At 46.3% G+C, this 27,863-nt stretch overlaps 1 protein-coding gene across 4 annotated transcripts in view; it reads left to right on the forward strand.

Annotated features, from left to right (window-relative positions):
• The window catches only part of ABHD3 (abhydrolase domain containing 3, phospholipase), a 336,327-nt gene that overhangs the window by 209,759 nt on the left and 98,705 nt on the right, over positions 1-27,863 (forward strand). For all 4 annotated transcript variants that reach the window (XM_069220003.1, XM_069220002.1, XM_069220004.1 and 1 more), the window contains one exon: positions 12,111-12,284. In XM_069220003.1, the coding sequence (XP_069076104.1) occupies positions 12,111-12,284 (174 nt within the window). The remainder of the gene's footprint in view (positions 1-12,110; positions 12,285-27,863) is intronic.

Genomic DNA, 27,863 nt, shown 5'->3' on the forward strand with positions numbered 1-27,863 from the left:
GCCAGCTGGTGCAGTAGGAGTACCATCAGCACCACCCCCAACCTTTTCCTCTGGCTTGATGATTTGCAGTTGGAAAACACAAAATCTCCTGCCACCACCTACCGGCGTATGCATCAGTCCTGTCACTTTCTCCAGCCAATCCCAGCTCTGCAGCAACAACAGACAAAAGCAACAATAGCATGATCAGTGGCAAAGACACCACCACCATCTGTAGTGCCTAGAGCATCCTTGTGGCAGATTCTGGTGCCACCACTGCAGCTAGCGTCTCATTAGCTCCAACCCAGTCTTGACAGCAGCTCCTCTCGTTAGATTCAGGGAACATAACAAGCAAGCTCTTATTCAGGGTTGCCTGTGGCAACCAACAATCCATGGTTGGTGGAGCCTAACCCTGCTGGGTGTAGTTACACCTTGATTGCTATCATCATTTGTGTTCCAGAGTTTGATGAGCATTTGCAGGATCTGGGGCCTGTAAGCTACAGAACGATGATGACAGTGTTGGTGAGGATGAGGACAACAGGAGAGTAGCGAAGCAGTGCTGGTGGCATCAGCAAGTCCTGTTGCACTGGTGACAGTGGTAGAGGCATCTCCAGTGACTCTGACTGCGGCAGTGGGCAACAGGTGGTGGGAAACCTGCAGCAACAAGTGCATGTGAAGCAGCAATTCCAGTTGCAAATGCCATACCAGCAAGTCAGAATAACATTACCCAGTGGCTCTCTGAAGATTACTCCCATGGTAGCATCCAGAAACCCGGTGGTGGATTGTAGGTTTTGCCAGAGCTGATATGGGGACTGAAAGCAGGCGTAGCACCCGTACTGCGTGGAGTGAGCAAGCACAGTTTGTGAGCATGACTGCTGCAGAGATGTGGGAAGGGCAGAGTCCGATTACTTGAACAACGAGCAGAAGATGTGGAAAATCGCTCCAGAAGGAACAAGTATAGTGGGAATTCCTGAAAACTCAGAGGACCATGACATGATTGCTTTCCTGGAGTTCTGGATAAAGGAAAAACTAGCTTTAATAGGTCTTTCCCTGTTTTAAGCTCTGGAGAGAGCCCACACGGTCCCTTCTCACCCACCCAGACCTGTGGCCCCACAGCAAGTGGTTATCGCGAGGCCCCTACACTATAAAGATAAGGACTTTATCTTGGCTCAAGCTCGGAAGAAAGGGGAAATAACAATGGGCCGTAGTAAAATTATGGTGTTTCCTGATTACTCTAAGAAAGTCCAAAATCGGAGAAACACGTTCCTGGCTACAAAACGATAACTTTGGCTAATGGGTGTTTCCTATGTTATGATCTTTCCGGCCCGACTTCTAGTTGTGTCGCAGAGCACAACTCTCTTCCTTAATATGCCTCATGAGGCATGGACATGGATAGAGAAACAGCCCTTACAGTCCTCGTGGGGAGCCCAAGACTATCGGACACCACACATGAAATGACTAAAACGTAAGAAGAGGAAGCTCCAATGGGGATCACCCTCTGCCGAAGAGACTAGGCAGACCTGGCAACGGGCTCTGAAGAATATTGCAGCCTTTCGGCCGGGGGTGCCAGTCAGCCCTGTCTCCCACCAAGAGTATCCAAGGGAAGACAATTGATCTGCTTCAAGTAGTGTCACGGCCCGGTCAGATCATTCGGACTCATCAGATTCTGAACAGGAACTCCCTATTGGCAAAGCAGATTACATAATTTGAGAGTAGCTCTCATGGGGACTTGGAGGTTGCTGCCTTAGGCCATTGGAACTGTACATGCGGCCTTGAGCTGCATACCAGGATACCAAAAACTGGGACCTGCCACTCCTACACGCCCAGCTATGCAGCTCCTTGGTTGGCACAGCGGCTGCACGGTCCTCATCCACTGCTTAACCGTGAAGGTAGAGGATACTGTCCACACGGTGTCTTGTTACTTTGATTTGGATAGGGAGGGTTTCCCAACCAGTCCTGGGGAAGGGGAGTTGGGTTGTACTATTGTTGTTTTGGTTATTTGGGGATTGTGCAGTGTGCAGTGTGAGTGATGCTTTCTTCCAAATGGCCACATTTGTCAGGTTCCAGGCCCACTTGAATCAGATAGCGACATCCCTGCTGAGTTCATTTCTTTTTCTTACACCACAACATGACCACTCCCACACGTTATAAGATATTCTCCTGGAATGTGAGAAGGATTCTCAAGTGTCCACCTGGCCCTACTGCAAGAAGCGCACACGCTTCAGAAGGAGGGAGTAGCACTGCAGCGCCGCTGGAGAGGACAATTATATTATATGACTTATTCCGCTTACGCCAGGGGGGTCCTGATATGGTTCCAATACATGGACCATAAGGTAGACCCCGAGGGGCGATATGTGGCTCTAAGGGCTCAGCTAGATGCAAGGACATAGCGCTCATTAACATCTATGCCCCAAATGTCAATCAAGCTAGTTTCTTTGCCGAACTATCCAGAGAGCTCTTCCCTTATTTGACAGGAGAGGTACTAGGGTGATTTTAACTGTGTTGGAGATCCAGACCTAGATAGGTCACTCCCCCCGCTGGTTGATTCACCGGTGTACAAACTAGTCCAAATGTTCACTTCCCTCGGGAAGAATTGGAATTTGGTCGACTCCTGGCACACTTTAACCCCACAGGACAGGAACTACTCATTCTATTTACCTATATACAGTTTGCATGTGCTGTGCGGTTAGATACGTTTCTGAGCATGCCAACCCCTACACCAGAAAATACATAACATAGAGTATCTTGCGAGAACTATATCTTACCATAACCTGGTTCTCCTCCACCTGAGATGGGGTGATGATCCGTCCCCTCTACCTACTTTGAAGCTTAGACCAGAAGCCTTGACTGACCCTCTGTTTAGGGTGCAAATTGGCACATGTATCACCCAATACTTCCTGGAGAACAATGAGTCCACTGACTCGAGAGGTACAGAAGGGGCTGCATTTAAGACGGTCGTGCTGTCCGCTGTATAGCTGAATTGACTGGAGTCCAGAAGGCCCTACTCCTGGAGGTTCAGGCTGCAGAAACTGCATTGAGATGTATCGAGCTGGATAACTCAAGGGGCCTGGCCGATCGGGAGACCATACTGGTGGCAAAAGGAAAAGTAGCGGAGCAAGTGGAACGACTCCTTTGTTATGACTATTGAAACTATATGATAATGGCCCATGAATCCAGGGACAAAGCAGGATGGCTTGTGGCCTGGTTAGTGAATCCCAATACTAGAGGAATGGCAATAATGGACATTCAAACGGATAATGGCCTTTCTCTGAATACGCAAGCAGACATCAATAGAGCTATTTATGATTACTATACTATTTTTACAAAAGCAAGTCCCAAGTATCACGAGGTAAAATTAAGGCCTTTCTTGTACCACTAAGGTTTCATAGATTGTCACTAGAGGATGCCGAACTGTTGGGTGGGGAGATTACACTGCCTGAGGTGAAAGCAGCCATTAAGCATACAGCACGAGAAAAAACCCCGGGAACTGACAGCTTCCGATTGAGTTCTATACCTCCTTCGTAGAACAAATGGCACCTAGATTATTGGAAATGGACAATGAGGCCAAGCTGTTAAAGGTCCTACGGCCCACCACCAGAGAGGCCCTAATAGTACCGCTGCTAAAACCCGGGAAACAGCTTCACGACATGAAGGTCTATCGCCTCTATCAATCCTGAACGCAGATTACAAAATTCTTAGTAGAATACTTGCCACCAGACTATTACACTGTAAGCCTCGGCTGATACATAGAGATCAATCGGGCTCTATTCCAGGCCGCAACACAGTGCTGAACATCTGTTGACTGCTGCTGTCATGGCAAAAACCTCCTGCCACAGCCCCAAATGCTGCGATATTATCGGTAGATATCGAAAAAGATTTTGACAGCCTGGAATGGAATTATTTGGCCAAGTGATTACGTGTTTCCACCTGGGCACTGGGTTCTTAAAGTGGGTCCAACTATTTTATGCAGCCTTGGGCACTAGAGTTAGGACTGGCAAACATATATCACCAAGCTATGAGATAGAATGTGGCACCTGCTAGGGGCGCCCTCTCTCACCGTTACTGTTCGCTGTAGTGATGGAACGCATTGCACTCTCATCCCACCTGGGTGGAGATTATCAGGCCCCAAGGTATTGTCTGAATGTAAACATATAGCACTATACTCGGATGACCTTCTGTTGCTCCTTCGGGACAATAGGGAGGACCTACCAGGGGCCCAGCGGTTGCTGAAATCATTCGTGACATATTGGGCCTTAGGGTTAACTGGACGAAAACCAGCCTGTTCCTGGTTAACCGGGGCATGTCCCCTCCTGTATCGTTGGACTCTCTGCACTGGGAACCACATTGCATTAGATATTTGGGGGTGAGAATTTATCACACCCCCTCTGATGTCGTAGAAGACAACATCGGGCGGACGATTTGTTCCCTGAAGCGGACCATGTACTTTTGGAGCACTCTCCCTTTATCAGTGATGGACAGGGTGGCACTGTTAAAAATGGTTATGCTTCCTCGACTCCTCTAATATTTCACTGCATCAGCTATTAAAATCCCTCGAGCTCTTTCATGGAAATAGGCTCCCTGACTCTATCCTTTATCTGGGGAGCAGGCACAAGTATGTGGCACTTTCCAAATTGCAGCGACCTACTGTGTTGGGTGGGCTAGCAGCACCGAATTTCGAAGCCTACTCCATAGTGGCACAGCTGCAATACCTCACGCAATGGATGAGCAGCCACCAGAACCCTCATGATGACAGGCGACTCAGAACACGGGCTGGGTCTGAGCTAACTCAGCTCTTTTTGGGGATGAGGGATCCGCAGCAGTGCGCAACGATGGAGCATGAGGTAGTGGCGTATTGCTGGCGTAGATGCCTACAGAAAAACAGAACTAAGTGCCCATATTCTTCTGAGCTCCCACTGGACTATTTAACGATCCTCCTACACAGTAATAATTGGCAAGGACTATACCAACTCAGAGAGGCAGGAGTACACACAGTGGGGGATATATTCAGGGATGTTGTGTTACTCTCCCACAACGAATTACAGTCCAAGTTTGACTAAGCCCTCAACACTTCCTGATACACGGGGCCCTAGTGGCCACTATAAGGTAACATTGGGGGGAGGGCTGGACAGAACCACCCACACACTCTAGCTGCACATACATAGCTACAGCAGAGGGCATGCTGAAGGCAGTCATGTGCCTGTAGGATAAATAATTACTCCCTACAGCCCTTAGCAAACATACACCAGAAATGGGAAGCTGATATCTGCAAATCCTTTACAGATGAAAGATGGGACATAGTGTTGGAGAGAATGCCTAAAATATTGTGCATTGCCAGATTCAAATTAATAAACTTTTACATTTTACACAGAGCCTACCTAACCGCTCATAGGTTGAACCAAATGCCTACAGTGACTGAGATTAAATGCCCAAAATGTGATCAAGTGAGAGCAGATTTCCTTCCTATGCTTTGGAGTTGCCCTCAACTTCAACTCTATTGGCAGGAGGTTGTGGACTCCCTCTCAACATTGGTCAACAGAGAGGTGGCTAGAGACCCCTCCTACTGTCTCTTAAGTGACTTTCCACACACCTTGAAGACCAAAATATCCAGTAAATTCATGGATCTGGGCTTCATACTGGCCAAGCGGGAGATTACCCGTAATTGGAAATCTACTTGGGGCCCCCAGGTACTAACATGGTGCAAGGAACTCCTAAAATGGGCAGATTATGAAGGAGAAACATTGACCTTGGAGGCCCTCGGAAATGATTGTTCCTCAGTTGGGGCCAGGGCATGGACGACGCTGGTGGAGAAATTCAGACAAATGGTCTTTCCCCCTACAAACTCCCAGACTCGATCTACATGGGGGGGGATGGGAGGGAAAGTGGCAGGAAATTGCTCAGACCGGGTTTCGTCATTCAATAGATGAACTAGCAGATCAAAGGGGGAGGCTAGGTACATGGAAGCATGTTATTGATCTGCAACGCACAAAGGGGGAGGGGTTCTTAGTTGAATTGGGGTGAGATTAGGGATGCTGGGTTCACCTGGGATGGGCTATTGGATTATATACTGTTATTGATAACTGAAATTGGATTACTATGCATGGAATGGCCTATTGGTTCTCCCAGTGTTCTCTTGCTATATACCAATAAAATCTGTTTAAAACAATATAGGCTGGCTGAGGCACCCTTTCAGCCAGTGCAATGCAAAGAAAGTACCTGTAGCAATACATTTAATCGCATATGGCCGTAGAATCCCTTAATCAAAGCTTAGTGCAATGATTTATTTTATTCAAATAACGGCACCAGAAGGTGGAAAAGGATTACATTGCCTTGCAGGACCAGCGTACATTGTTTGTGCTCTTGCCCCTTCTGGTGCCAGTGTGTTAAATGTTGTAAATGGTGACAAACATTTCTCAAGGGGAGCTCTTGCAAGAGCAGTCCTACATACCCTAAGGCAGAGAGTAGCATTTCTGCTTTCTCTATGTTTAAGATACCATTGGAGCTGATTTCAGAGGAGGTGGTATCCGGGGTCACAACTCATAGTGGTACCTAACCTTAAAGACTGAGGGAAAGGGTAGTCACATCAACAAAATCTTTATACACATAGGTGCATAGAGTTATTTGGGTCTACATATGTTTGGATCAGTGACTTTGGTTAATCTGTGTGGGAATATGCACAGGGCTCTGGATAGGTGTATAATTCTATCAGTTGTACCTAGCTGCCTTATAACTTAGTCACCGGTGTGTGATCACCTCACATCAACCTTAATTCCTCCTCACCTCACCCTCAACCCATCACCTCACAGCAATCTGATCTCACCTTGACCTAAGCTCAGCCTTATCTCACTCCATCTTTACTTAAACCTGAAACTCAATCAGCCTGACCACAACCTGGCCGAAACCTAACCTCAACTCTAACTCAGCCCCATGCCTTCCAAGCCTTGGCCTATACTACAATCCCTTCAGTAAATCCTAACCACACTTCATCTTCACCTCAACCACACATCAATCTATCTACTCACTATCACTTAAATTCACCTCATCATTATGTCCCACGTCACCCCATTCCTCCTCACTTTCCCTCCCATCTAACTCCTCATCCTCACGCTTCAGCTTTACATCAGACTGAACCTTACCTCAACCCCATCCCATCTTAACTCAGCCAACAAGATGGCTCAGTGAGTTAAAAGGTTGCTGCTGAAGTGCATGTCATGAGCTCAAATCATTGCAGGGACAACTCAGCCTTCCATCCACCTAAGGTCAGTAAATTGAATGCCACTACACTGGGTAATAGTAGCACCTGTGCTGTTAGTCATAAACAACAACGAGTTATGAAACACCATGTAAGAAGTTATTTTTGTTGTTATTATTTATGACCTCTGCTAAGACTAGTATTGGACTAAGTAATAGGGAGAACTTGGTCTCTGCAGGGATAGGGCTATTCAGGAGGAGGGGTTTAGCACACACAAGGGATGTCCTGAAAAGTTGGAAGAAGATGGACAGGACTGGAGCATAGTCAGATCTAACTACTGTTCTGGAACTGAGTAATACCTGTTTAAGACAAAATTAGATAAAACATATATAGTCCAATAAACAAAAGGAAGGCAGCAGGAAAACACAAATTAATTATATAACACATATATTTTCCAATAGACAAAAGGAAGGCAGGAAGAAAGTACAAAGCATGGAAAGATACCAAGGGATGGGTCAAATGTTACCTAAAACAGGTCATATAGAATCGTGTTTGACAGCAGATGACGTACAAGAGGTACGTACCGTTCAACAGTAGATGGTGAGGACATAATGGCATGTGAAATCCCTGATGGATTTTCGACTCTCAGTTTGGATTCTGAAGGTCTCAGCATATTTCATGTATATTTGTTTTATTTTCCCCTCAGTTGGTGTCTTCAGACAGCTCACACACTGTACCCTTCTGATAATGTCTCATATCACAGCACATTGCACTTTTTTTTTGTTCCTTAAGTTTTACGTGATTCAAAGGCGAAGATATTTGTTACAGATACTCCATACCCTAAGTTTGAGACAGTGTTGCCCAGCCTTGCTTTTCCTACAGACCCATGAAATGTGCATGGGCAGTGCAGGGCCCCCCTGTGTGCCCCAACACACCCTCACTGCCAGCCTTTACAGGCCGTTCACACTGCCATGGAAAGGCTGGCAGTGATGGGAGTTGTAATCAGCCAGGCGGTGCTGAGTTCAGATCTGACTGCCATGTTTTTGGTGAGGATGGAGGTCCCCTGGCGGGTAGGTCCACCAGAGTTGTAATTGGTCGGTCGAACCGCCTGGAATGCGGCGGTCCGAACACCAATGCGAGTGTGGTGGTCCTTGGGACTGCCATACTTGTAATGAGGCCCCAAGGTGTCGCATAAGCACTAGAGAGGAGAAAGAGAATGAAGTAATAGGAACTGAAAGAAGAACCAGTGCTCAGGAAAAGCAGATATGGATTCTAGTAAAAAAAGAACAGGATTGGAAGTAGACACATGGGGGAACACTGAAATACAGGCCAAGGAGTCTGCACAGAAACAATGACAAGATTATATGTATGGAGACAGAGCTAAGAACAGTAGTGGCCACATGCACAAAGGTAATAGTTTGCGATTACCAAAGATACTTTTTGCAATTTGTTATTTGGTAATTGCAAACACCAATGTACAGATATGTCTTTGACACATTTTGCAAGACCTACCTCAAGAATATTAAAGAGGTAGGTCTCGGCTTGCAACCCATTGGGAATTGCTAAAATAACAGGGATGGTGGCCTGCTGCGGTCAGCGGCTCACCATGACTGTGGTTGCATTTAAATAAAGCAATCTTTTTTTTAATGCTGCCCATTGTCCTTTAAGGAAAACAGGAATTTTTCTTTTAATTTTTTAAGACTAGACAGTTCGTTTTTTAAGACTAGACTGCCTGCTCTTAAAATATTTTTTTACAAACATTCACAAAAGGGAAGGGGTCGCGAATGGGTTACCACCTACTTGAAGTAGGTGGTAAAGTGCACATGTTTTGCAACCACATTTAGGATGCAAAACATTCACAAATACCACTAAGATTCAGTAGTAGGGAGGGACGTCCTAAACATGCCCCTTCCTAATATCGAAGTCGCAAATTCAATTTGCGATTCAGTAATAGGTTACTGAACCGCAAATAGGGTTCTGTACATCTAAAAAAGCCTTTTTGCGTTTGCGATTCTGCGAACTGGCCCATTTGCAACCTCAAAAAGGCTTTCTGCATGTGGCCCTAGAATACAGGGAAACAAATCTGCACTCAAACAAGAACAGCACTGAAAGTATGGAGACAGAAGTAGAAACAATGGAATACAACAGGGGCTGTAACAACATGGACAGGGAAAATGGGTACTGTAAGAACAAGTAATAAAAATGCCCAAAGCACACAAACTATGAGTAATCCTTAAAGCAAAGCAGCAAGACAGTGACATTGATATCCTAGTGATATACCTGTATGTGTTGTACTAACATGTTTGTAAATAGGCCCTGTGTGTCACCCTGCCATATTAGGAAGCACTGCGGCCTGATATGTAGCCAGCAAATTACTTGTAATAGTGATCATATGAGAATAAGGAAGAGTGAAAGGAGATTAATATAAGTAGTATCATATTTGAAGGATGTGTGTGTTAGAGGCTACGTATGAGTGATATTTGTGTGATGTCTACAAAACATTGAAGAAGTGTGGGAAGAACAGATTTGCCTGACTGGTTGTAGGCTAACTTGTAGAGATTGAGAGAGGATTCAGTTCTTACATGGCTTTATGTTAGGGCTGTCTAGCAGTAAGCGATATAGCATGTCGTGGTTTATTGTGGAGGGGACAGGCTCTTCGCGGGAGGCGAGATCTAAATAGGATCAAAGTCCAGCTTCAGAAATAGCCTTTCCCACCTAAATCCTGGAGTTCTTCACCTGCCTCCTCTCATCCTGCCATTTCTTTTTAATGACCCCACAGTGTGTGCCTCCTCTCCAATGTATTTACATAATCTGTGGCTTTCTGCAAAAGGATGCCTTCTCTGCTTCACCAAGTTATATAGAGGCAGACCATGTAGTTGCCTGTAGTGTTTGATTACAAATTTAACTAAAAGCGTTGTCTCATCCTCAGTTAAATTCTTCTTCCTCTTGAGTGTTGTGGCCTGCGTCGTTGAGGCTGGTTGTGGTTCCTGTTGACCGGAGGGTCAAGTAGTCCAAAACGAGCATGACAGAGCCTATGATATGGGTTATAATTATGTGGTTTCCAGTGAGTGGGTGTCAGGTGTGTCATTTGGGTTCTGTATGTAGTATTTGCCTATTCGCATCCATTCGGATGTCTCCGCCTAGGTTGTGGTGGTCTCCTTGTAGGTGGATGGTAAGATATATTTGTAAACTTGGAGTTATAGAATTTGGGGTATCATTTCTGCAGGTCGACACATGGGGGCTGTAGTAAAATGCAATTGCAGTGCTCAGCCTTGAATGTTAGATGTCATCCTGTGTGACAAGAGGAAACTAGGGAAGTCAGGCTCTGTAATCATTATAATATGGGTAAGAAGGTGTAAATTGTAAAGCATTATTAGGGCCATATTGAAAAAAGGCAATTTGAAAGACGTGTGTGCATTTTTGATGTGGAGTAAACATGGAGACACCTACTTTCATTATTTCTGATTTGCACTGCACCTTTGTTTCTCCCAAGCAAGAAAAAAATGCATTACCAAGGTCTCCCTCTTCAAAACCGAAATATACTTCATTGATTGATATGAGTTATAAAGCTCTAGCGAGTGCATGTATGTCCACAGTGTGTAATAAGAAGCAACAGTAATGCACCCACAAAGAAGCGTCAGATCCCTGAGTCAGCAGTGACTGAAGTCCAGTGGAAAGGAAGCAGGGCGAACAAACTAAGACATACACAAACATACACTCTACTGCACTCTCCATCCTTTAACAGCAAATGAAATACATTTCAAAGTCATGATTCTTTTACTCATCAACTGTCTGTCTGCTTCATGTTACGGGTTGGGGCTTCATCGAGGTTACTGCACGGCAGCACTGATTGGATATTTCTAGGTGTAATATGCGTTTATGTTTTTTGACATGTAGGCTCAGGTATTGCTTCAAGCACTCGCTGCTTTTCAGTGGCAAGTAGATAGACAAGAATGTGAAATGAATAAAAAAACATACATTTTAAGACATATAGGTACATACATATAGAATGCACGTTGCAAAGTATTTTCCTCAGCTATGGCTGCAAAGGAAAGTGTAAGGTTGTGACAACCCTTCCTAGGCAGAAGACAACAAGGGCACGTTCTCTATTTGATTTCTATCCTGCCTACAAATCCCACTTCTCTGCAGTCATCAGGCACTGGTAGCCAGTGATAGCACTACACTGGGCAGGCCGAGCCTCCTCTAATCCAGTGTTGTGCCCACTGTTCCACTCTGAGGCCCTTTGCCATCAGCAGAACACCTGGGAAATCGAACCTATCCAGAATTGTCAACGATGGCACTTATGCCAGTCTGCCACATGTTGTCACTGTTTGTATAATTTAGAGACAAGCTCAACAACAGTTGTTTATTAATTCAACATCCATTAAAAATGACTCATACGTGCCACCAAAGTCATTCTTGTAGCTTGGGGGCTGGAATGGTCAGAATTGTCACACTTGTAGGGTGTGATGGTTAGTAGTTGTGTTATTACTGTAATTGGCTACATTGCCAACAGCAATGCGCGGTGCAAGCAGAACTAACCTCCTGGAGAGGGCCCTGGTACTTATTGTTTCACAAGGTAAGCAATGGTCACACCCAATACATCTCTCTTGACCCCAACTGGCAATGAGCCTAGCACAGTGGAGAATATAGACAAAGCTCCCCCCCTAAGCTGTTCCTCCCATGGGCTCTATCACAGGGGAGTGAACAAAGACACATTCAATCACTCCTACCAGGGACCCCTCTGAGTATTTATAGAAGGGACACCCTTCAGTCCCCTTACAGAACCACTTAATGTAATAGTTTGCAGGTCACAGCTTCTAGAGGTTTTCCGGCAAAGTTGTAGAAACAGCCTGAATCTTTATCTGAGCTGCAGGTAGCGTGTGGATTCCTAGGCAATATTATGTAACCACCCACTGTTTTTTCACTTTTCTATTTTTACCAGGATGCTGCTTTTACACTACATTAGCAAAGCTGGTCGAGAAACCCCTGTCAAGGCAGCAGCTGTTTTTTCCGCTGCGTGGGATGTTTTCCAGTCCACAGATTCACTTGAAAGACCATTCAACTGGCTACTCTTCAATTATTATTTGACTAGTTGTCTAAAAGCATCGGCTAATAGGTAAGGCGTATTTAATCACTTTAAGTTCCAAGTATGCTCTTTAGATTCATTTTCTTGAAATACCATCTGTTGGTTTATTTTCTGAGAGTTCTTGATGACTTGGCATAGGCACTGCTTACCACATCGTTGTCCTTCTATGTCTCAGTGGCATCAATATGACTGTGGTACTGTCAGTAAGACTTTCTGTTAACCTTTTTTATTTTACTTCAGCAGGCAAAATTCACAGCTCTTGTCAATGTAATGTAGGAGCAGGGATCTCACGTTCTCAGTGCCCTGAGGCTGGCAACATTAGATCTTTTCTATGCCGTGTACAGAACAATAGCCCTTAAAACCAATGGTAAAACTGTCAGTTTGCTGTAAAGAAGTGCCCTTACTTCTACCAGTTGAACACTTTGACTGTACATAAGCAATGATTGGTGAAGGCATCACCATTAACTATAAGTATCTTTAAAGGATTCAGTCAGAAAATGTGGTGTTTATACTCTGAAATGGGTACAGAGCCAGGCCCATCAGTATTTTCTGATTTTATGCTTTGTAAAAAAAAATCATAAACTTTGTAAAAATCTGACGATTTTCACAAACGTCCCTGCAAATATTGTAACTTGTATTTGTTAAAAAATGAAACAGATCCTCCTTTTTTTGGCTATATGCTGCCACTGGGGCAGGAAAAAAGGTGAACTGCAGGCAGCTTAGGGGTTTACTTTCTCTGTTATTTGCCTGGTAACACCACTCGGAAATGCACAGGGCCCTCACTCTTGTGCAAACAGCCTGAGCCGCTGCTCAGTTTTATGAAGTAAAGTGCAAAAATACCTAGTACCAAAATATCAACATTATATTTGTAAGTATATATATTTCATTGTAATTAATAATATAATTGTTTACTATGTTACATTATTTTTAAATGAATTGAAATGTAATATATATCAGTTAATATAAACATTATTTTACTAACTACGAAATCTTAAAAAATAAATACTTCTTTGAAATAATGTTATCAATTAATTCTATTATAATAATGTTATTATACAAATCAAAATTATTCTGTAAAAAACTATTAATTTACATTAAGTAATAAAACAGAATATACACATGCATAAATATTGATAATTTAAAAAACGTAACAACATATTTTAAAAAGAAAACACAGTAGAAAAGTAATTATTAAAAGAAATAAAGTAATTTTCAAAGTATACCCATTGAAATTATATTTGCTCAAATATCGTTTAAAATTCGAAATTGAAGTAACATATAGTAACCTAACACCAATTCAAAACTGTTAAAAATAATGTAGGTACACTATTCTAACTACAATCCTACAAAAATTGGGGAAAGTGCATACATTATTTGGGGATAGGGTGTTCACATTTACTTCTCCAACCTCAGCCTAACAAACATTTTGGAAAGTGGATACAATGGGGGAGGAAGGGGTGGAGATTTACTTTTCTAAATTCTATCTTGCAAACATTGGGGAAAGTGCATACATTTGGCAGGGTCAGATGTAATATTCTGACACCAGTCCAACAAATAATGGGGAAAGAGCACAATTGGGGTGGTCAGATTTACTATTCTAAATCCAGTCTAGCAAACATTGGGGTAAATGTATATTTGCATGTAGGCATGGTTTCTCCAATGTGTCAACTAATGGGGAAGGGGCATACATGGAGGAGTCATATTTACTATTCTAACTGCAGTCCGACAAATATTAAGGATAGTACATGCAGGTGGATTCAGACTTACTATTTATTGTAACAGCATCCTAACAAACATCAGTGAAAGTGCAGATATTGAGGGGCACAATTTGCTATTCTAACTTCTGTCTAGCAAACATTGGGGAAAGTGCATACATTTGAAGGGGTCGGGTTTATGATTCTAACCAAACACTGGGGAAAGTGCGCACATTGTTTGTGAGGGATGTGTAACATTTACTAGTGTAACAGGTCTGACAAATGTTAGGGAACGTGTATACAGTGGACACTGAGATTTATTATTCTAACTCAAGTCTAACAAACATTGGAATAAGTATATATTTAGGGGTGCAAAATTAGTATTCTAACTTCAATCTGATAAACATTGAGAAAGTGCATACATGAGGAGGAAGAGGTCAGATTTACATCTAGTCTCCCAAAAAGAATGATAGGAAAGTAACACATAAATGGCATACTGCCAAATGGAACAGATTCATCCATTGGTGGAAGAAAAAGAAAATAACACACTATTTGAAAAGGGACACAACCATTGCTTGATACAGAGCACACCTACAAGACAGAAAGATGACATACAAATCCATAAATGACACCTAGCAGCTATAGTGGCAAACACCAGGAGCACCATTGCTATTTATTTTACCACACCAGCCATCAAAAGATTTTTGGAGTCTAGCAGATACTGGGGAGTGACCACAAATATTCTACTTCCAGTGCAAAATATATTAATTAAAGTATATTCATTTGAGAAGAGTGTCAGATTCACTATATCAAAACAAAATAAGTTCCTAGTAAAATATTTTCAGAAACTTGCAGAAATTCACTAATAAACCAAATAGCTTCAACTTCGAAAAAAAAGCAAAAATTCCACAAAAAAAAACTAATAAATCAGAATCAGAATAAAACAAGTCCAAATATAAAATAACTATTTTTTAAATAAAGTATTAGTATGCCTCAAATTCCCCATAACTAATAGAGACCTAAACAATAGTATTAAAACCTGTTAACTAATTAAAAATTATTTTTGGAACGAAAAAATGTTCAATTTTGAAATCTACATCTTTTACGTTATTATAACAAATTACATGATATTTTATACTTCTCAACTAAGAATGAGCATTTAATAGGTTTATTTTTAAATTAAACACATAGGGCCTGATTACCAGTGTGGCGGTCCTCGGACCACCACGCTTGAGGTGGTTGTCAGACCGCCTCTATTGTGGCGGTCCGACCGCCAGCCTACCACCGTCTCTGATGACTGACGGTGGCAGAGGTGGTAATTAGCCAGGGCAGCGCTGAAGTCAGCTCCGCCCTGATGATTACGACCTAGTTCTCTGCCAGCCTTTTCATGGCGGTTTCACCGACATGAAAAGGCTGGCGGTGTACAGGTGCAGGGGGCCACAGGGGGGCCCCTGCACTGCCCATGCACTTTGCATGGGCAGTGCAGAGGTCCCCCTCCCCATCACCCTGGCAATGCTCACTGTCTGATGTGTAGGCAGTCAGCATTGTGAGGGTGCTGGTGCCCCCTGTAGTTGGCAGCCTTACTGCCAGCTTGATTACGAACCAGCGACAATGCTGATGCTACTTTCCCGCTGAGCTGATGGGCCAAAACCTTGTTTTCCGCCCGTCAACCCAGGGGGAAAGTCGTAATAGGCCCAGTGGGGAGGTAGCTAGTATGGCTGCAGCCTCCCGGTTGGAAAATCAAGCAACTTTGAGAAATATATGTTAAATGAAAAAGCATTTAAAATTTAACAGACTGAATAGATTAGTCAACTAACAAATGTTAAATATTTTCTTTAAAATACTATTTCATATCGCAATCAACCCTCGTTCCAAAAACGAAAATAAGTTAATTATTGTAAAATTATGAAACATGAAAACAAATAAATAACAATGTCAAACATTAAACATTTTACATATTTACCAATGCCAAACATTCACTTTAAAAATAACACTACTTTCCGAAGACACCAAATACCCCACAACCCCTAAAAAATATTAACAAATATTATCTATAAAATATAAGCAAATACCTTTAGATTGTAAAATAATTGGCGATCTATAATGGCTCCCCTTTTAATTATGTGTATAATTTATACATTAACTATCAATTTTTATGTATTATGTAAAACACAACCCACCCAATCCACCACAAAAACCCACAACGAAAAACAAATAAGTGATATTTAAAAAAAATATATTAATTGTAATTAGCATACAATTAAAAGAACTCTACCCTCATCCCAAGTAAAGCCTACTATGAGAGAAATTATAAATTACTATATTTTTAAAGTAATTTTAAAAACTTCATAGTAGCATATGTAGATAAATAAAAACATAGTAAACAAAACCAATGTGATAAAAACAGTATAATGGTAACAATACTTAAAACTTTGAGATTATTGTAAAAAGTAGAAAAATGATTTACTTATCTTAGATATTTTTGTCGTCAAACTATTTTGATCATGATATAGCGGTCTAACGATATTTTTAAATCAGTATTTAGGTGGAAGACCCAAGTTTTGCCATTCCAGACCCCAAAATATCGGCCAACCAATTATGGCTGAATTAATAGCTTTTACCTTTTTTTTCTTTTTTTGTGAATGTTAGGCTTATATACAAATATATCTATAAAGAGTGTAGTATATAAGTGTATGCACAGAATGTAGTACCATAGTTGAGTGTGGGAAGGGTTCCTGACTCACAAGTGATGAAGCCTTTGCTTGGTATTGATGTCCCTTCCCCCAAGAATAGTAATAAACAGCACATTACACTCAGCGCCTCTGTGTATATGGTGTATGCCAGGCTATTTTGTCACTTGTAGTTGTTATGAGCAAAGACATTTCACTAGAACCAGGACATAAGGTGTTGAGACTATCTATTTAGAAAACTTTAAAAGGAAAGTGATTACACTGTGCTTATTTAAAAATGAACTCCAGGCGGTGAGCTACTCTAACGGAGTCTGGGAGCTACTGATAGCCTGTGATCAACTGGTTGGAGACACTCGATTTAAGCAAACTCCTATTATGTCATCGGTATGCCATTTTTTTAACACATGTCTACTGAAAGGTCACCACATCTATTTTGTTCCTATGAGAATATATGTCAATTTGTTGAATTAACAAAACATGTGAACATCATTCTCAATTGAAGAACCTTTTAAGTTAAAATCCATACATGTATAGTCATTCTGTGAATGCCACAGACATCTGAATTGTAATATATATTTTTTTAATCTTAATCTTTGAAAAAGATTTTAATAGGCACAAGGTTCACTTTCTCATTACATGAATCCTTACTGATGTCTAACAGACTGAGGGCCTCATTACAAATTTGGTGGTCCGTGGAACCCCCTTGGCAGCGTTGGAGGTCCAACTGCCGTCAGGTTGGTGGTCGGACCACCATATTATGAGTCATGTGGGCCTATGGAGCAAAGACTGCTGCGGTCCCGCTGGCACCGCCAGGCAGCATAGACCGTTGCGGTCACGAGGCTGCAGAAACAGCCTGGCAGAACCTGTGTTTCCGCCAGACACATTATGAGGCTGCACACCGCCAATGTGACATTGGCCATCCAACCACCACGTTTCAGCAGGCGGAAACGGGGACTATAAAAGGAAATACTCACCTCAGGCAGCCTTACATGTCCGGTGCCCGGGCTCATCACACACGTCCTGCCATTGCTGATGATCATCAAAGGTGCACAAAATCCACGATGCTGTGGGCGCAATCGAACGTAAGTGCACACACATTCCTGTGTTATTAACTGTACCAACATATTGTTGCGCCGTCATCCCCACCATATGGGGTTCACTATGGGCACCAAGAACACATGTCATTATGTCCCAGCTCGGAATTATACACAAAGAAGGACACATGCACAGTCACAATATTCCCCCTTTGGGCAGGTCACTCACACTGCATCGCAACACTACACAAAAACACACGTCCACTTATCTCAGGCATAGGGACAGTGAAGTGTGCTCAACATTGTCTCACACAACACCAACAACACACCAGCATCACATCTACCAATACAACTCACACACTCACATTGCACACATGGGTTGTCGTCACATTCAATACACATATGTATGGATGTGACATGGAACACAAATAACACTCCCAGTAAATAGTCCTGCAATGGACACACACATTGCAACTCAATGGCAGGACAATTGGATGCACGGTAGCTGAAAAGACAAATATACAAACCTCACTATGTAAACAACACCTACACAGTAGGTAAGGAGCCAGCAGGAACACCCAGCGAAGGAGGCTGCACTGGGACACATATGACTTTGCAACTGCCCGTAAAACAACATTTGCGCCGGGACTGGCCCTTCAGGTCTCTCAGGGACAAACAATACTAGACCCAAATGACATGACTATCTGCACAATGAGGAAGTGCAAGTCAACAAAGCACTTACAACTCCAAGTGCATGGGACATACATCTACATGAACTAGCTGCAAGGTACACACAGCTAAATGGACACATGCACACTCAAATACAAAGGAAGCTAGCATAATTGAACACACTCCATGTTGGCACAAACAAAACTCAAGCTGCCACACATTAAATGAATCTATAATCCATGCCAGAGAGACAAGTCTAACACCATATATGCTCACAAGATGAAACACCTGCCATACCAAAGAGACCACATGAACACAATGCTATGACACCACAAGTGCATTAACAAATGTATATCCATACAGTCAACATCTATCTTTGTCTTGGGTGACCCACAAAGTCAGATATTGCAGACAACAGAAAGTGGATCAGCAAGCAGGCTGAAACACACATAACTGTAAGCTCACAACCCAAGTTACTCAGGAACAACATTAAGATAGAAAAGGAATTGCAGGACGAATGTACACCTAAAAAAACCAACTGTTTGGGTTTATTAAAGTATAAATATGAGAAGTCCAAGGACTTTGGCCAGTCCATGCGTGTTGGCAGAAGGCACATCATGGTGCGTCACTTGATTCCTAACTGCCAGGGAACCTCCACACGAAGGGGCGTCAAGTGGCAGGCAGGCACCTCAGGGATAATCTTTTGGTGGGGGTGGGTTTGGGAGGGGTGTTATACTTTTTGGGAGGGGTGGGCTTCTTCTTGGGGGGGTAATGGGTGCTTGCAATGGGGGCAGGGGAAGCTCCGGAGGTGGAAGGGAGGGGCTGGGAGGTAGGTGGGGGCCTCTTGGGTTTGGAACAGGGGTGGAGGGAACAGGAGAAAGTTCAGGGTCAAACAGAAAAAGTTTCATAGGGACACGGGGACGGTCATCAGAAGGGGTGGGGATTTGGAGGTCGAGGGAGTAGTTGCTGTGTTTGTGTGGATGTTTGGGTCCCTGCTTCTGGGAGGTATGCTTGTGTTTGGTTGGTGTCTGTTGGGTGGGTGAGTGAGTGCGTTTGTGTGTCTTGGGGTTCTGAGAGGTGGAGGCGCTGGGGGATGGAGTGGTGGATGTGTGTGTGTCTGTTGGGTTGTGTCTGCGAGTATGGTGCTTTTGTTGGAAGTTGGATGTCTGTTGGTGTGCTGTTTGTCGGTATACTGGGTATGATGGGAGTGTCACTGACCGTTGTGGTGGTGCCTGTGTGTATGCTTGATGTTGTGTGTGTAATGCTGGGGGTGGTTGGGGTGTCTGGGGAAGTGATGAATGTTGGTGTGTCTGTGGGTGTCTTTTGTTTGAGTGTGTGCCTGTGTGTTTTGTGGTGCTTGTGTCTGTGTGTGCTGCTCTTATATGTTGAGATTAATGTTTGGGGATCAGTCTATGTGCTTTGGGTAGGTAGTGGAAGGGGGATATGAATTGAGAAGAGGGAGGACTGGAGAGGGGGCGGAATTTGGGGGGGGGGTGACTGGCTGCCGTCAGTGAGGAGGCCAGAGCCTGAAAAGAACGCTGTAGGCCAGCCATTGCACCATGAATGCTTTAAGTAATGCATTGGTGTGTTGTATTTGGGTTGCCAATTCCTGGATGGCATACTCAAATGGCTGGCTGACCCACAGAGATACTTCTCAGGAGGTCAATAGCCTCCTCACTTAGGGGCAGCAGGGGTAGCAGGGGCTAGGGTGGAGGTGCCTGCAGCAAGAGAGACTCCCACCCTCTTGGGTGAGGGGGCAGGGCCAAATGGTTGGGTAGCAACAGGGAGGGCGGTGATAGAACCGGGGAGGTGGACAAAAATGGTACAGGGGGATGCCCCGATGGGTCCGCCACCAGTTGGAAGTGGCCACTGGACGATGAATCCGATGATGAAGAGGATGTTCCAGTCTCCCCTGTGGCACTGCCATTGCCCTCCGGGCCACGGGGTCCCTCTGTGTTGGTGGTGTCTGACCTGAGGTCCAGTAGCCTGGTGCTTCCCCACATGGCTGTTCCCCATGTCATTCACTTGCCAGTACTGATGCTGCAAATACAAAGAGAAATAGGGTCATCACATGTCCATGATCACACTTGAACAACAGCTCTGATTAGCAAACATTACCATGATATCAAGTAGGCCCCAGCAACAAACTCCACCTAATTGGCCCATACATGTGCCATACCATATGCATGCATGCCATCTGAACTGTCAGCAGTTGCCCACAGCAGAATCAGGATCTCAGACAACTACAGTTGCAAGGCTGAAGTTGTGCAATCACAATACCCATTCAACAAGTAGGAGACCACATCACCCTCAAATCTTTGCCCCATGGAGCAGACCTCAGTTCCCTGTTGTCATACAATAGAGGACCAATCTCAAATGCATTCCCACAGATCCCACACAAGGTCATGCACACATATACTTGTCACATACATAATGACCCAACACAAGAAATGATGCTCCTAAATTCTGCTATGTTGCTGACAAAATTACAATAGCCTGGAGGAGGTGACATAGAAATTCTCATGTCACACTGAAAGCAGTTCGAGTATGCGCACTTCACCAAGTGATATTTGTCCCAATAGAGTCATGGAGGTAGTTTTAATGTTACTCAGATAGGCCACACATGTGGCATGGAAAATTACACTGTAGACATCATGTGCAATATGTCAGGGAGAGACGTCCCCAAAATCGACAACACATTGAATCAGAAAGCCCCAGAGTAATCACTACTAATGTCTGGCACTCTTTACAATGGCATAGTCTGAGTGCATCAGTAGATGCCATTAATCCCTTGGATGTTGGAAAGTCCCAGATATTGCAAGTGCTTGTTGAAGGCCGTCAACATGTTGCCGAATTGGAAGCTACATCATTGTCTCCATTATGGTCATGCAGAGCCAGATGTCAGTCTGTGAATGAATGGTTGTACCCAAGCACATGTGATTTCAACATCACTGCAAGTCACTCCATGATGCTGGCCAACAGTTAGGTCACAAACCATACCCATTACACATCTGCAGTGCACGTTTCCACATGGTGCCATATTAAGGGGATACAATTTCACATTGTGGCTCAAAACTCTAGGCCTACCTGTCATGTCCCTCGAGCTACTGCAGGTGTACATGCCAAATGACATGCTATGATGCATAAGGTAATGTGTCAGCCAATAAATAATGGTGACACTCTACTGTATGTGGCACAACATGAAATATACCCCCATTGTAAATGTCCTATTCCACACACAGTTTGCGATGCACATATATGTGAGGGAATACAGACATCATCCCTTCAACATAGGTAGACAGCAGCTTACAAATGTTTTTCAAAAGAGAAAGAGACACATGCTCACATGTAGGCACAAGGAATGTTGGAAACAGTGATGGCACCTTAATCATGTCAAATGACATTCCCAACTTACCAAGGGAAATAATTGCTCTATAAGTGCACCCAAAGTACAATGTAGGCTATGTCACATGTGTAATCGGCATCTTCATATTACAGACTACAGTGAGGCACCAGCACCCATCATACACTGAAGACAACTAGCCTCTGGGTGGCAGATGCCTATATACTCATTTACACATACACAAGGCTGGGGACAGTGATCCATCACTTACTTACCTTTGGCCTGTAATATTGAGGAGTAGTGGTCAGTTGCATAGAAAGTACACACACTACAACAACAAACAGTACTTGATTGATCAATGACCCCAGCCATATGTCATCGTCCCTGGAGAGCAAGTGGTTTGTGGATTGTACCCAGTTGTGTCCTAGGTCCTTGGCTAAATAGGCAAGGCACATCAGTATGCTCCACATGACATGAATACACAAACAATCACTCGTCTACTGACCAAAGAATAATGTAGTCTCTGTCACATGTATGTTGGCCATCTTCACATTACAGTCTGCTGTGAGGCACCAGCACCCATCATATGCTGAAGACACATAGGTGGTCATTACAACCCTGGCGGACGGTGTTAAAGCGGCGGTAAGACCGCCAACAGGCCGGCGGTAAAAAATATGCAATTACGACCGTGCCAGAAACCGGCAACAAAGACAGCCACTTTAACACTCCGACCGCCACGGTGGTACTGACAAATAGCTTGGCGGTCACCGCCAACAGGCAGGCGGGAGACAATGTACCGCCCACACTATTATGACAGGCCAATCCGCCACCTTTTCCGGGGCGGATTCACCGCGGATAAAAACACGGTGGAAACAGGCATTTCAAAGGGAAAACGCTCACCTGTACACACTCCATGAGGAAGGAGGGCACCATGGAGCCGGAACTCCATATTCTTCCTGTGATAGTCTTCCTGCTCCTGTACCAGGAGCACCAACGCTGGCGGCGAAGACCACGGTGAGTACTGCACCTATGACATAGGGGAGGGGGGAGGCAAAAAACAGGGACACACACACGCAACACCCCCACCCTCACCCACTACAACACAGACACCAATGTATATCCAAACATTACAGTAACACCTCCCAACCCCCCCGGAAGAATGCAAAGACAAAAGGAAATGAGTGTAACCATTGGATAATATCAAAATAGAGTAAGCAAAAATATACATATATACACTATTAACAAAATATACACCACGAATATTAGTCCAGGTAATACACCATTCATAGTCCGTGGACCACTGGGCCCAAAATGCATGGGCAAGGCCCACACAAGATACCCGAACATGACGGAGAGAACACTGCAGGGGCATCACATAGAAATATAACAGGCACCTCAGGGGGAAGGGAAGGGGAGGCACCTCAGCCGGATGAGTGCACGACGCCAGATCCACGAGGGGGCTCCATGCCCATTGATGTATCTCAAGTCTCTCCAGTGGGTGGTTTGCCCACTGCTTTATCCTGGGGAGTGCAAAGCCACAGTCTCTCAAGTCTCTCCAGTGTGTGGTTTGCCCACTGTACCATCCTGGGGAGTGCAAAGCCACAGTCTCTCAAGTCTCTCCAGTGGGTGGTTTGCCCACTGTACCATCCTGGGGAGTGCAAAGCCACAGTCTCTCAAGTGGATAACAGTCTCCACTGGTTCTGGAGGGGGCTTTGTTCCCAGAGTGCTTCATCCTGTGCAGGACAGACGGAGTGGATGCATGTCTCCACTGGTTCTGGAGGAGGACTGGTGCCCAGAGTGCTTCATCCTGTGCAGGACAGACGGAGTAGATGCATGTCTCCACTGGTTCTGGAGGGGGACTGGTGCCCAGAGTGCATCACTCACCCCGTGACGGTCCCTGTTGCGTTACTGACCCTGCCGCTCATGGGCTAGCGATGCTTGAGTTGGCAGTCCTTGCCCTGTTCAGCGGTGCTTGACTTGGGGGTCCTTGCCCTGTTCAGCGGTGCTTGACTTGGCGGTCCTTGCCCTGTTCAGCGGTGCTTGCCCTGTTCAGCGGTGCTTGACTTGGCGGTCCTTGCCCTGTTCAGCGGTGCGTGACTTGGCGGTCCTTGCACTGTTCAGCGGTGCTTGCTCTGTTCAGCGGTGCCTGACTTGACGGTCCTTGCCTTGTTCAGCGGTGCTTGACTTGGCGGTCCTTGCCCTGTTCAGCGATGCTTGCCCTGTTCAGCGGTGCTTGTCTTGGCGGTCCTTGCCCTGTTCAGCTGTGCTTGACTTGGCGGTCCTTGCCCTGTTCAGCAGTTCTTGCCCTGTTGAGCGGTGCTTGCCCTGTTCAGCGGTGCTTGACTTGGCGGTCATTCATTGCCCTGCTGGGCTGGGGCTGGCGGTCCTTCATTGCCCAGCTGGACTGTGGCTGGCGGGGTCCTCCTGGGCAGCTGGGCTGTGGCTGGCGGGGTCCTCCTGGGCAGCTGGGCTGTGGCTGGCGGGATCCTCCTGTACAGATGGGGTGTCGCTGGTGGAGTCTTCCTGGGCAGCTGGGCTGTGGCTGGGCGGGGTCCTCCTGGGCAGCTGGGCTGTGGCTGGCGGGGCCCTCCTGGGCAGCTGGGTGGTGGCTGGCGGGGTCCTCCTGGACAGCAATGAGGGGACTGGCGGTGGTCTCCTGGGCAGCGACAAGGGGACTGGCGGTGGCCTCCTGGGCAGCGACGATGGGGCTGGCGGTGGCCTCCAGGCCAGCGGGGATGATGGAGGTCTTCTCCGCTGTGCAGCTCCTCCCAGACTTTGCAGCTTTCTTCTGCCCCTTCCCCACCTTGGGAGGAGTCACAGCTGAGTCCAGACTCCCCCCGGGAACCCTGTAAGCGGCTTGGGTGGTTGGAGTCTTCCCCCTCTCCCGCCGGGCACTGTCCAACTTCTGGTGCTTCACAGGGGGGGGACTGGCTCCGTGATACACTGGCTGGCCTGGTGGCCGGTGCACTCCACATACCTGCCACAACAGGCACCACTGGCCCCAGTGATTTTGTGGCTCAGGTGCTAGTACGGGACATATGAGTTGGACAGGGGGGGTGGTGGGAAATAGGCTAAGGGTGGACATGAAAAGTTGTTTGGAGACACTGGGACGGGTAGCTGGAGGGGTTTTGGGAGTGGAGGAAGAGGTGGTGGTTGTAGGAGGTGTAAGTTTAGTGGATTTGGGTGCAGGTGCATGCGCTGGAGGCTGTTGTGAGGTGGATGGCTGTTGGGTGGGTGAGTGGCTGCGTTTGTGTATCTTCGGAGGGGGCGTCACAGACACACTGGGAGAGGACACAGGGGACGTGTGAATGGTAGTGGGGGTGCTGAGTGCACGTGAGCGGGGTGTGGTGGTGGGTGTGCTGGTGCGGGACGTAGTGGCTGTAGTGGTTGTGCATGCAGGTGTGAGTGTAGACGAGACTGGGAGGGAGGAGGGAGACGAGGAGGAGGGGGACACAGTTGAGGCAGTGGATGTTGGTGTGTCTGTATGTGTGTGATGCTTGCGTGAGTGCCTGTGGGATGTGTGGTGCTTATGTTTGCCTGAGCTTCCCTTGTGTGGTGAGGTGTATGCAGGCTGGTCTGATGGTGTGCTTGGGATAGGCAGAGGTACAGGGGATTGGGTCTGGGTGGAGGAAGTTGGAGGGGGAGGCTAGACACAGGGACAATGGCTGCCATCAGTGCTGAGGCCAGAGTTTGAACAGTTCGATGAAAGGCAGCCTGACCAGAATGAATGCCCTCCAGGAACGCATTTGTGTGTTGCAACTCCCTTTCTACACCCTGGGTGGCATTCAAAATGGTAGACTGCCCAACAGTGAGGGACCTGAGGAGGTCAATGGCCTCCTCACTGAGGGCAGCAGAGGTGACTGGGGCAGGGCCTGAGGTGCCTGGGGCGAAGGAGATGCCCACCCTCCTGGGTGAGCGGGCACGGGGCAAAGGCTGAGGGGCTGCTGGGAGGGTGGTGCTGCTATGAGGGGTGGTGGCTGTACCTGTTGAAGTGGGGGGCACAGATGTTGCCGCCACCACAAGGGAGCTCCCATCGGAGGACGAGTCCGTGTCGCTAGTTGCAGATCCTGTGACCGCCGTGGTGCTCCCCTCACCCTCCATCCCACTGGTGTATTCCGAGTCTGTAGTGTGGGCCTCCATGCCCATGTGGGATGCAGCTACCTCGTGCTCCGGTGCCACTGCTCCTTCGCCTGATGATGCTAATGCACACAAGAACAGGGAGACCGCAAAAAAAAGGTGGGGGGGGAAACAGAAGAAAGACAGGTTGAGTGCATGGCTTACCGCTACCGTTGGCGGACAAGACAGACACAGCAGCCCCCTGCACTACGTCGCGCTGTTGGGCTCTACAGTGCAATTCCTGGGAAATGGCCTACAAGGCTATGGACGAGATCTGCACACATAGATGACACAGGGTCATGAATAGCTGTACTTGGCACTCTACAGAGGTGGGGTGGGGGGCCACAGAGCCATGCCTTACGAAGGGGCCTAGCCTACGGAGCTCGCCCTGGCCTAGGGAAACCCACAGCCCTCCTCCCCTACCCAGAACCCTCCACTGCGTGCAAAGTCAGCTGAATGAGAGTGTACTCACCCCCTTGTGTCTGCTGTGATGCCCTCAAGCGCCCATCCAACTCAGGGTAGGCCACCGCCAGGATCCGGGGCCATGGTTCGACGGGCACCCCTCCCACGTTGGGAGGCCATCCCCAGCTGAGCCTCCGCCTTCTTCTTGCTCCAGCGGCGAATGTCCTCCCATCTCTTCCGGCAGTGGGTGCTCCGTCTGTGGTGGACCCCCAGGGTCCAGACGTCCTTGGCGATGGCACACCAAATATCCTTCTTCTGGTGGGCGCTGACGTATATGAAATGTACAGGGGAAGAAGAGAAGTCATTACCAACTGCACCGTCAAAGTGAGTGGCCCCCATCCCTACCTTTGCCATGTGGCACATGCACCCACCGTCTTTCATGCGCACAGGACTCTGCCCCCTTCCTTCTTACAACCAGCCCTCTCCACACAGGCATAGCCCATACAACATGCTCCCTGTGTACTTACCTGTTGGTCTGGAGGACCGTAGAGTAGCGTGTACTGGGGAGGACCCCGTTGACTAGCTTCTCCAACTCCTCCGATGTGAAGGCAGGGGCCCTTTTCCCAGACGCACGAGCCATTGTCTCTTCCAGACCGAGGTCACAGCAGCACTTGCACTGTAGGTACTCTCCTTTCGAAGATCAGGTATCAAGTGATTCAACAGATAGAAAATGGCGGTCACGTCCACGGCGGTGCGAACCATCACCGCCGGCGTACATCGTCATTGGCTCCTGGGACCCATAGAGTCCAATGTTAACCAATGCAGCATTGCGCCGCGGTCTTTGACGTCTACCGCGACGGTGTACAACGCCAGCGCAGTTACCTCACATCCCATTGTCCCGCTTTAGAGGTCAGACAGCCGCCATTTCAGGGGCCCACATGGCCTAATTACCAACTGCATCACACATACCTAGGCCTACTCTCAACCCACATACAGGCCAGATTTTGTGCATGAATTGTGTTCTGTGTAGACTGTGGGTACATACCTCTGAGTTGTTTGACTCTGTGGTCGCTGTTGTCCTTCATAGGCACCGTCCGCTGGGACATGTGAGGTGATGGCGGAATCCTCCGGTGTACCGACCGCTGGTGGACCTGTCGACAATGGAGGAAAGAAATTTGATCATCACCTACAGGTTTGACCGTGCCACAATCCAGGAACTGTGTACCCAGTTGGAGCCAGACCTGATGTCAGCAATTCGACATCCCACAGGAGTCCCCCCTCAAGTGCAGCTGCTGTCAGGGCTCCATTTCCTTGCAAGTGGGTCATTTCAAACAACTGTGGCCATGGCATCAGGGATGTCCCAGACTATGTTTTCCAACATATTGTCCAGAGTGTTGTCTGCCCTGCTGAAACACATGCGCAGCTACATCGTGTTTCCTCAGGTGGAGGACTTGCCTACAGTGAAAGGTGACTTCTATGCCCTTGGACATATCCCCAACATCATAGGTGCCATTGATGGGACCCATGTGGCTTTGTTCCTCCCCCACAGGAGTGAACAGGTGTACAGGAACCGGAAGAGTTATCATTCGATGAATGTACAGATGGTATGTTTGGCCGACCAGTACATCTCCCATGTGAATGCCATGTTCCCTGGCTCAGTG

The sequence above is a fragment of the Pleurodeles waltl genome, chromosome 2_2, assembly GCF_031143425.1.
Source record: "Pleurodeles waltl isolate 20211129_DDA chromosome 2_2, aPleWal1.hap1.20221129, whole genome shotgun sequence".
Lineage (NCBI taxonomy): Eukaryota > Metazoa > Chordata > Amphibia > Caudata > Salamandridae > Pleurodeles > Pleurodeles waltl.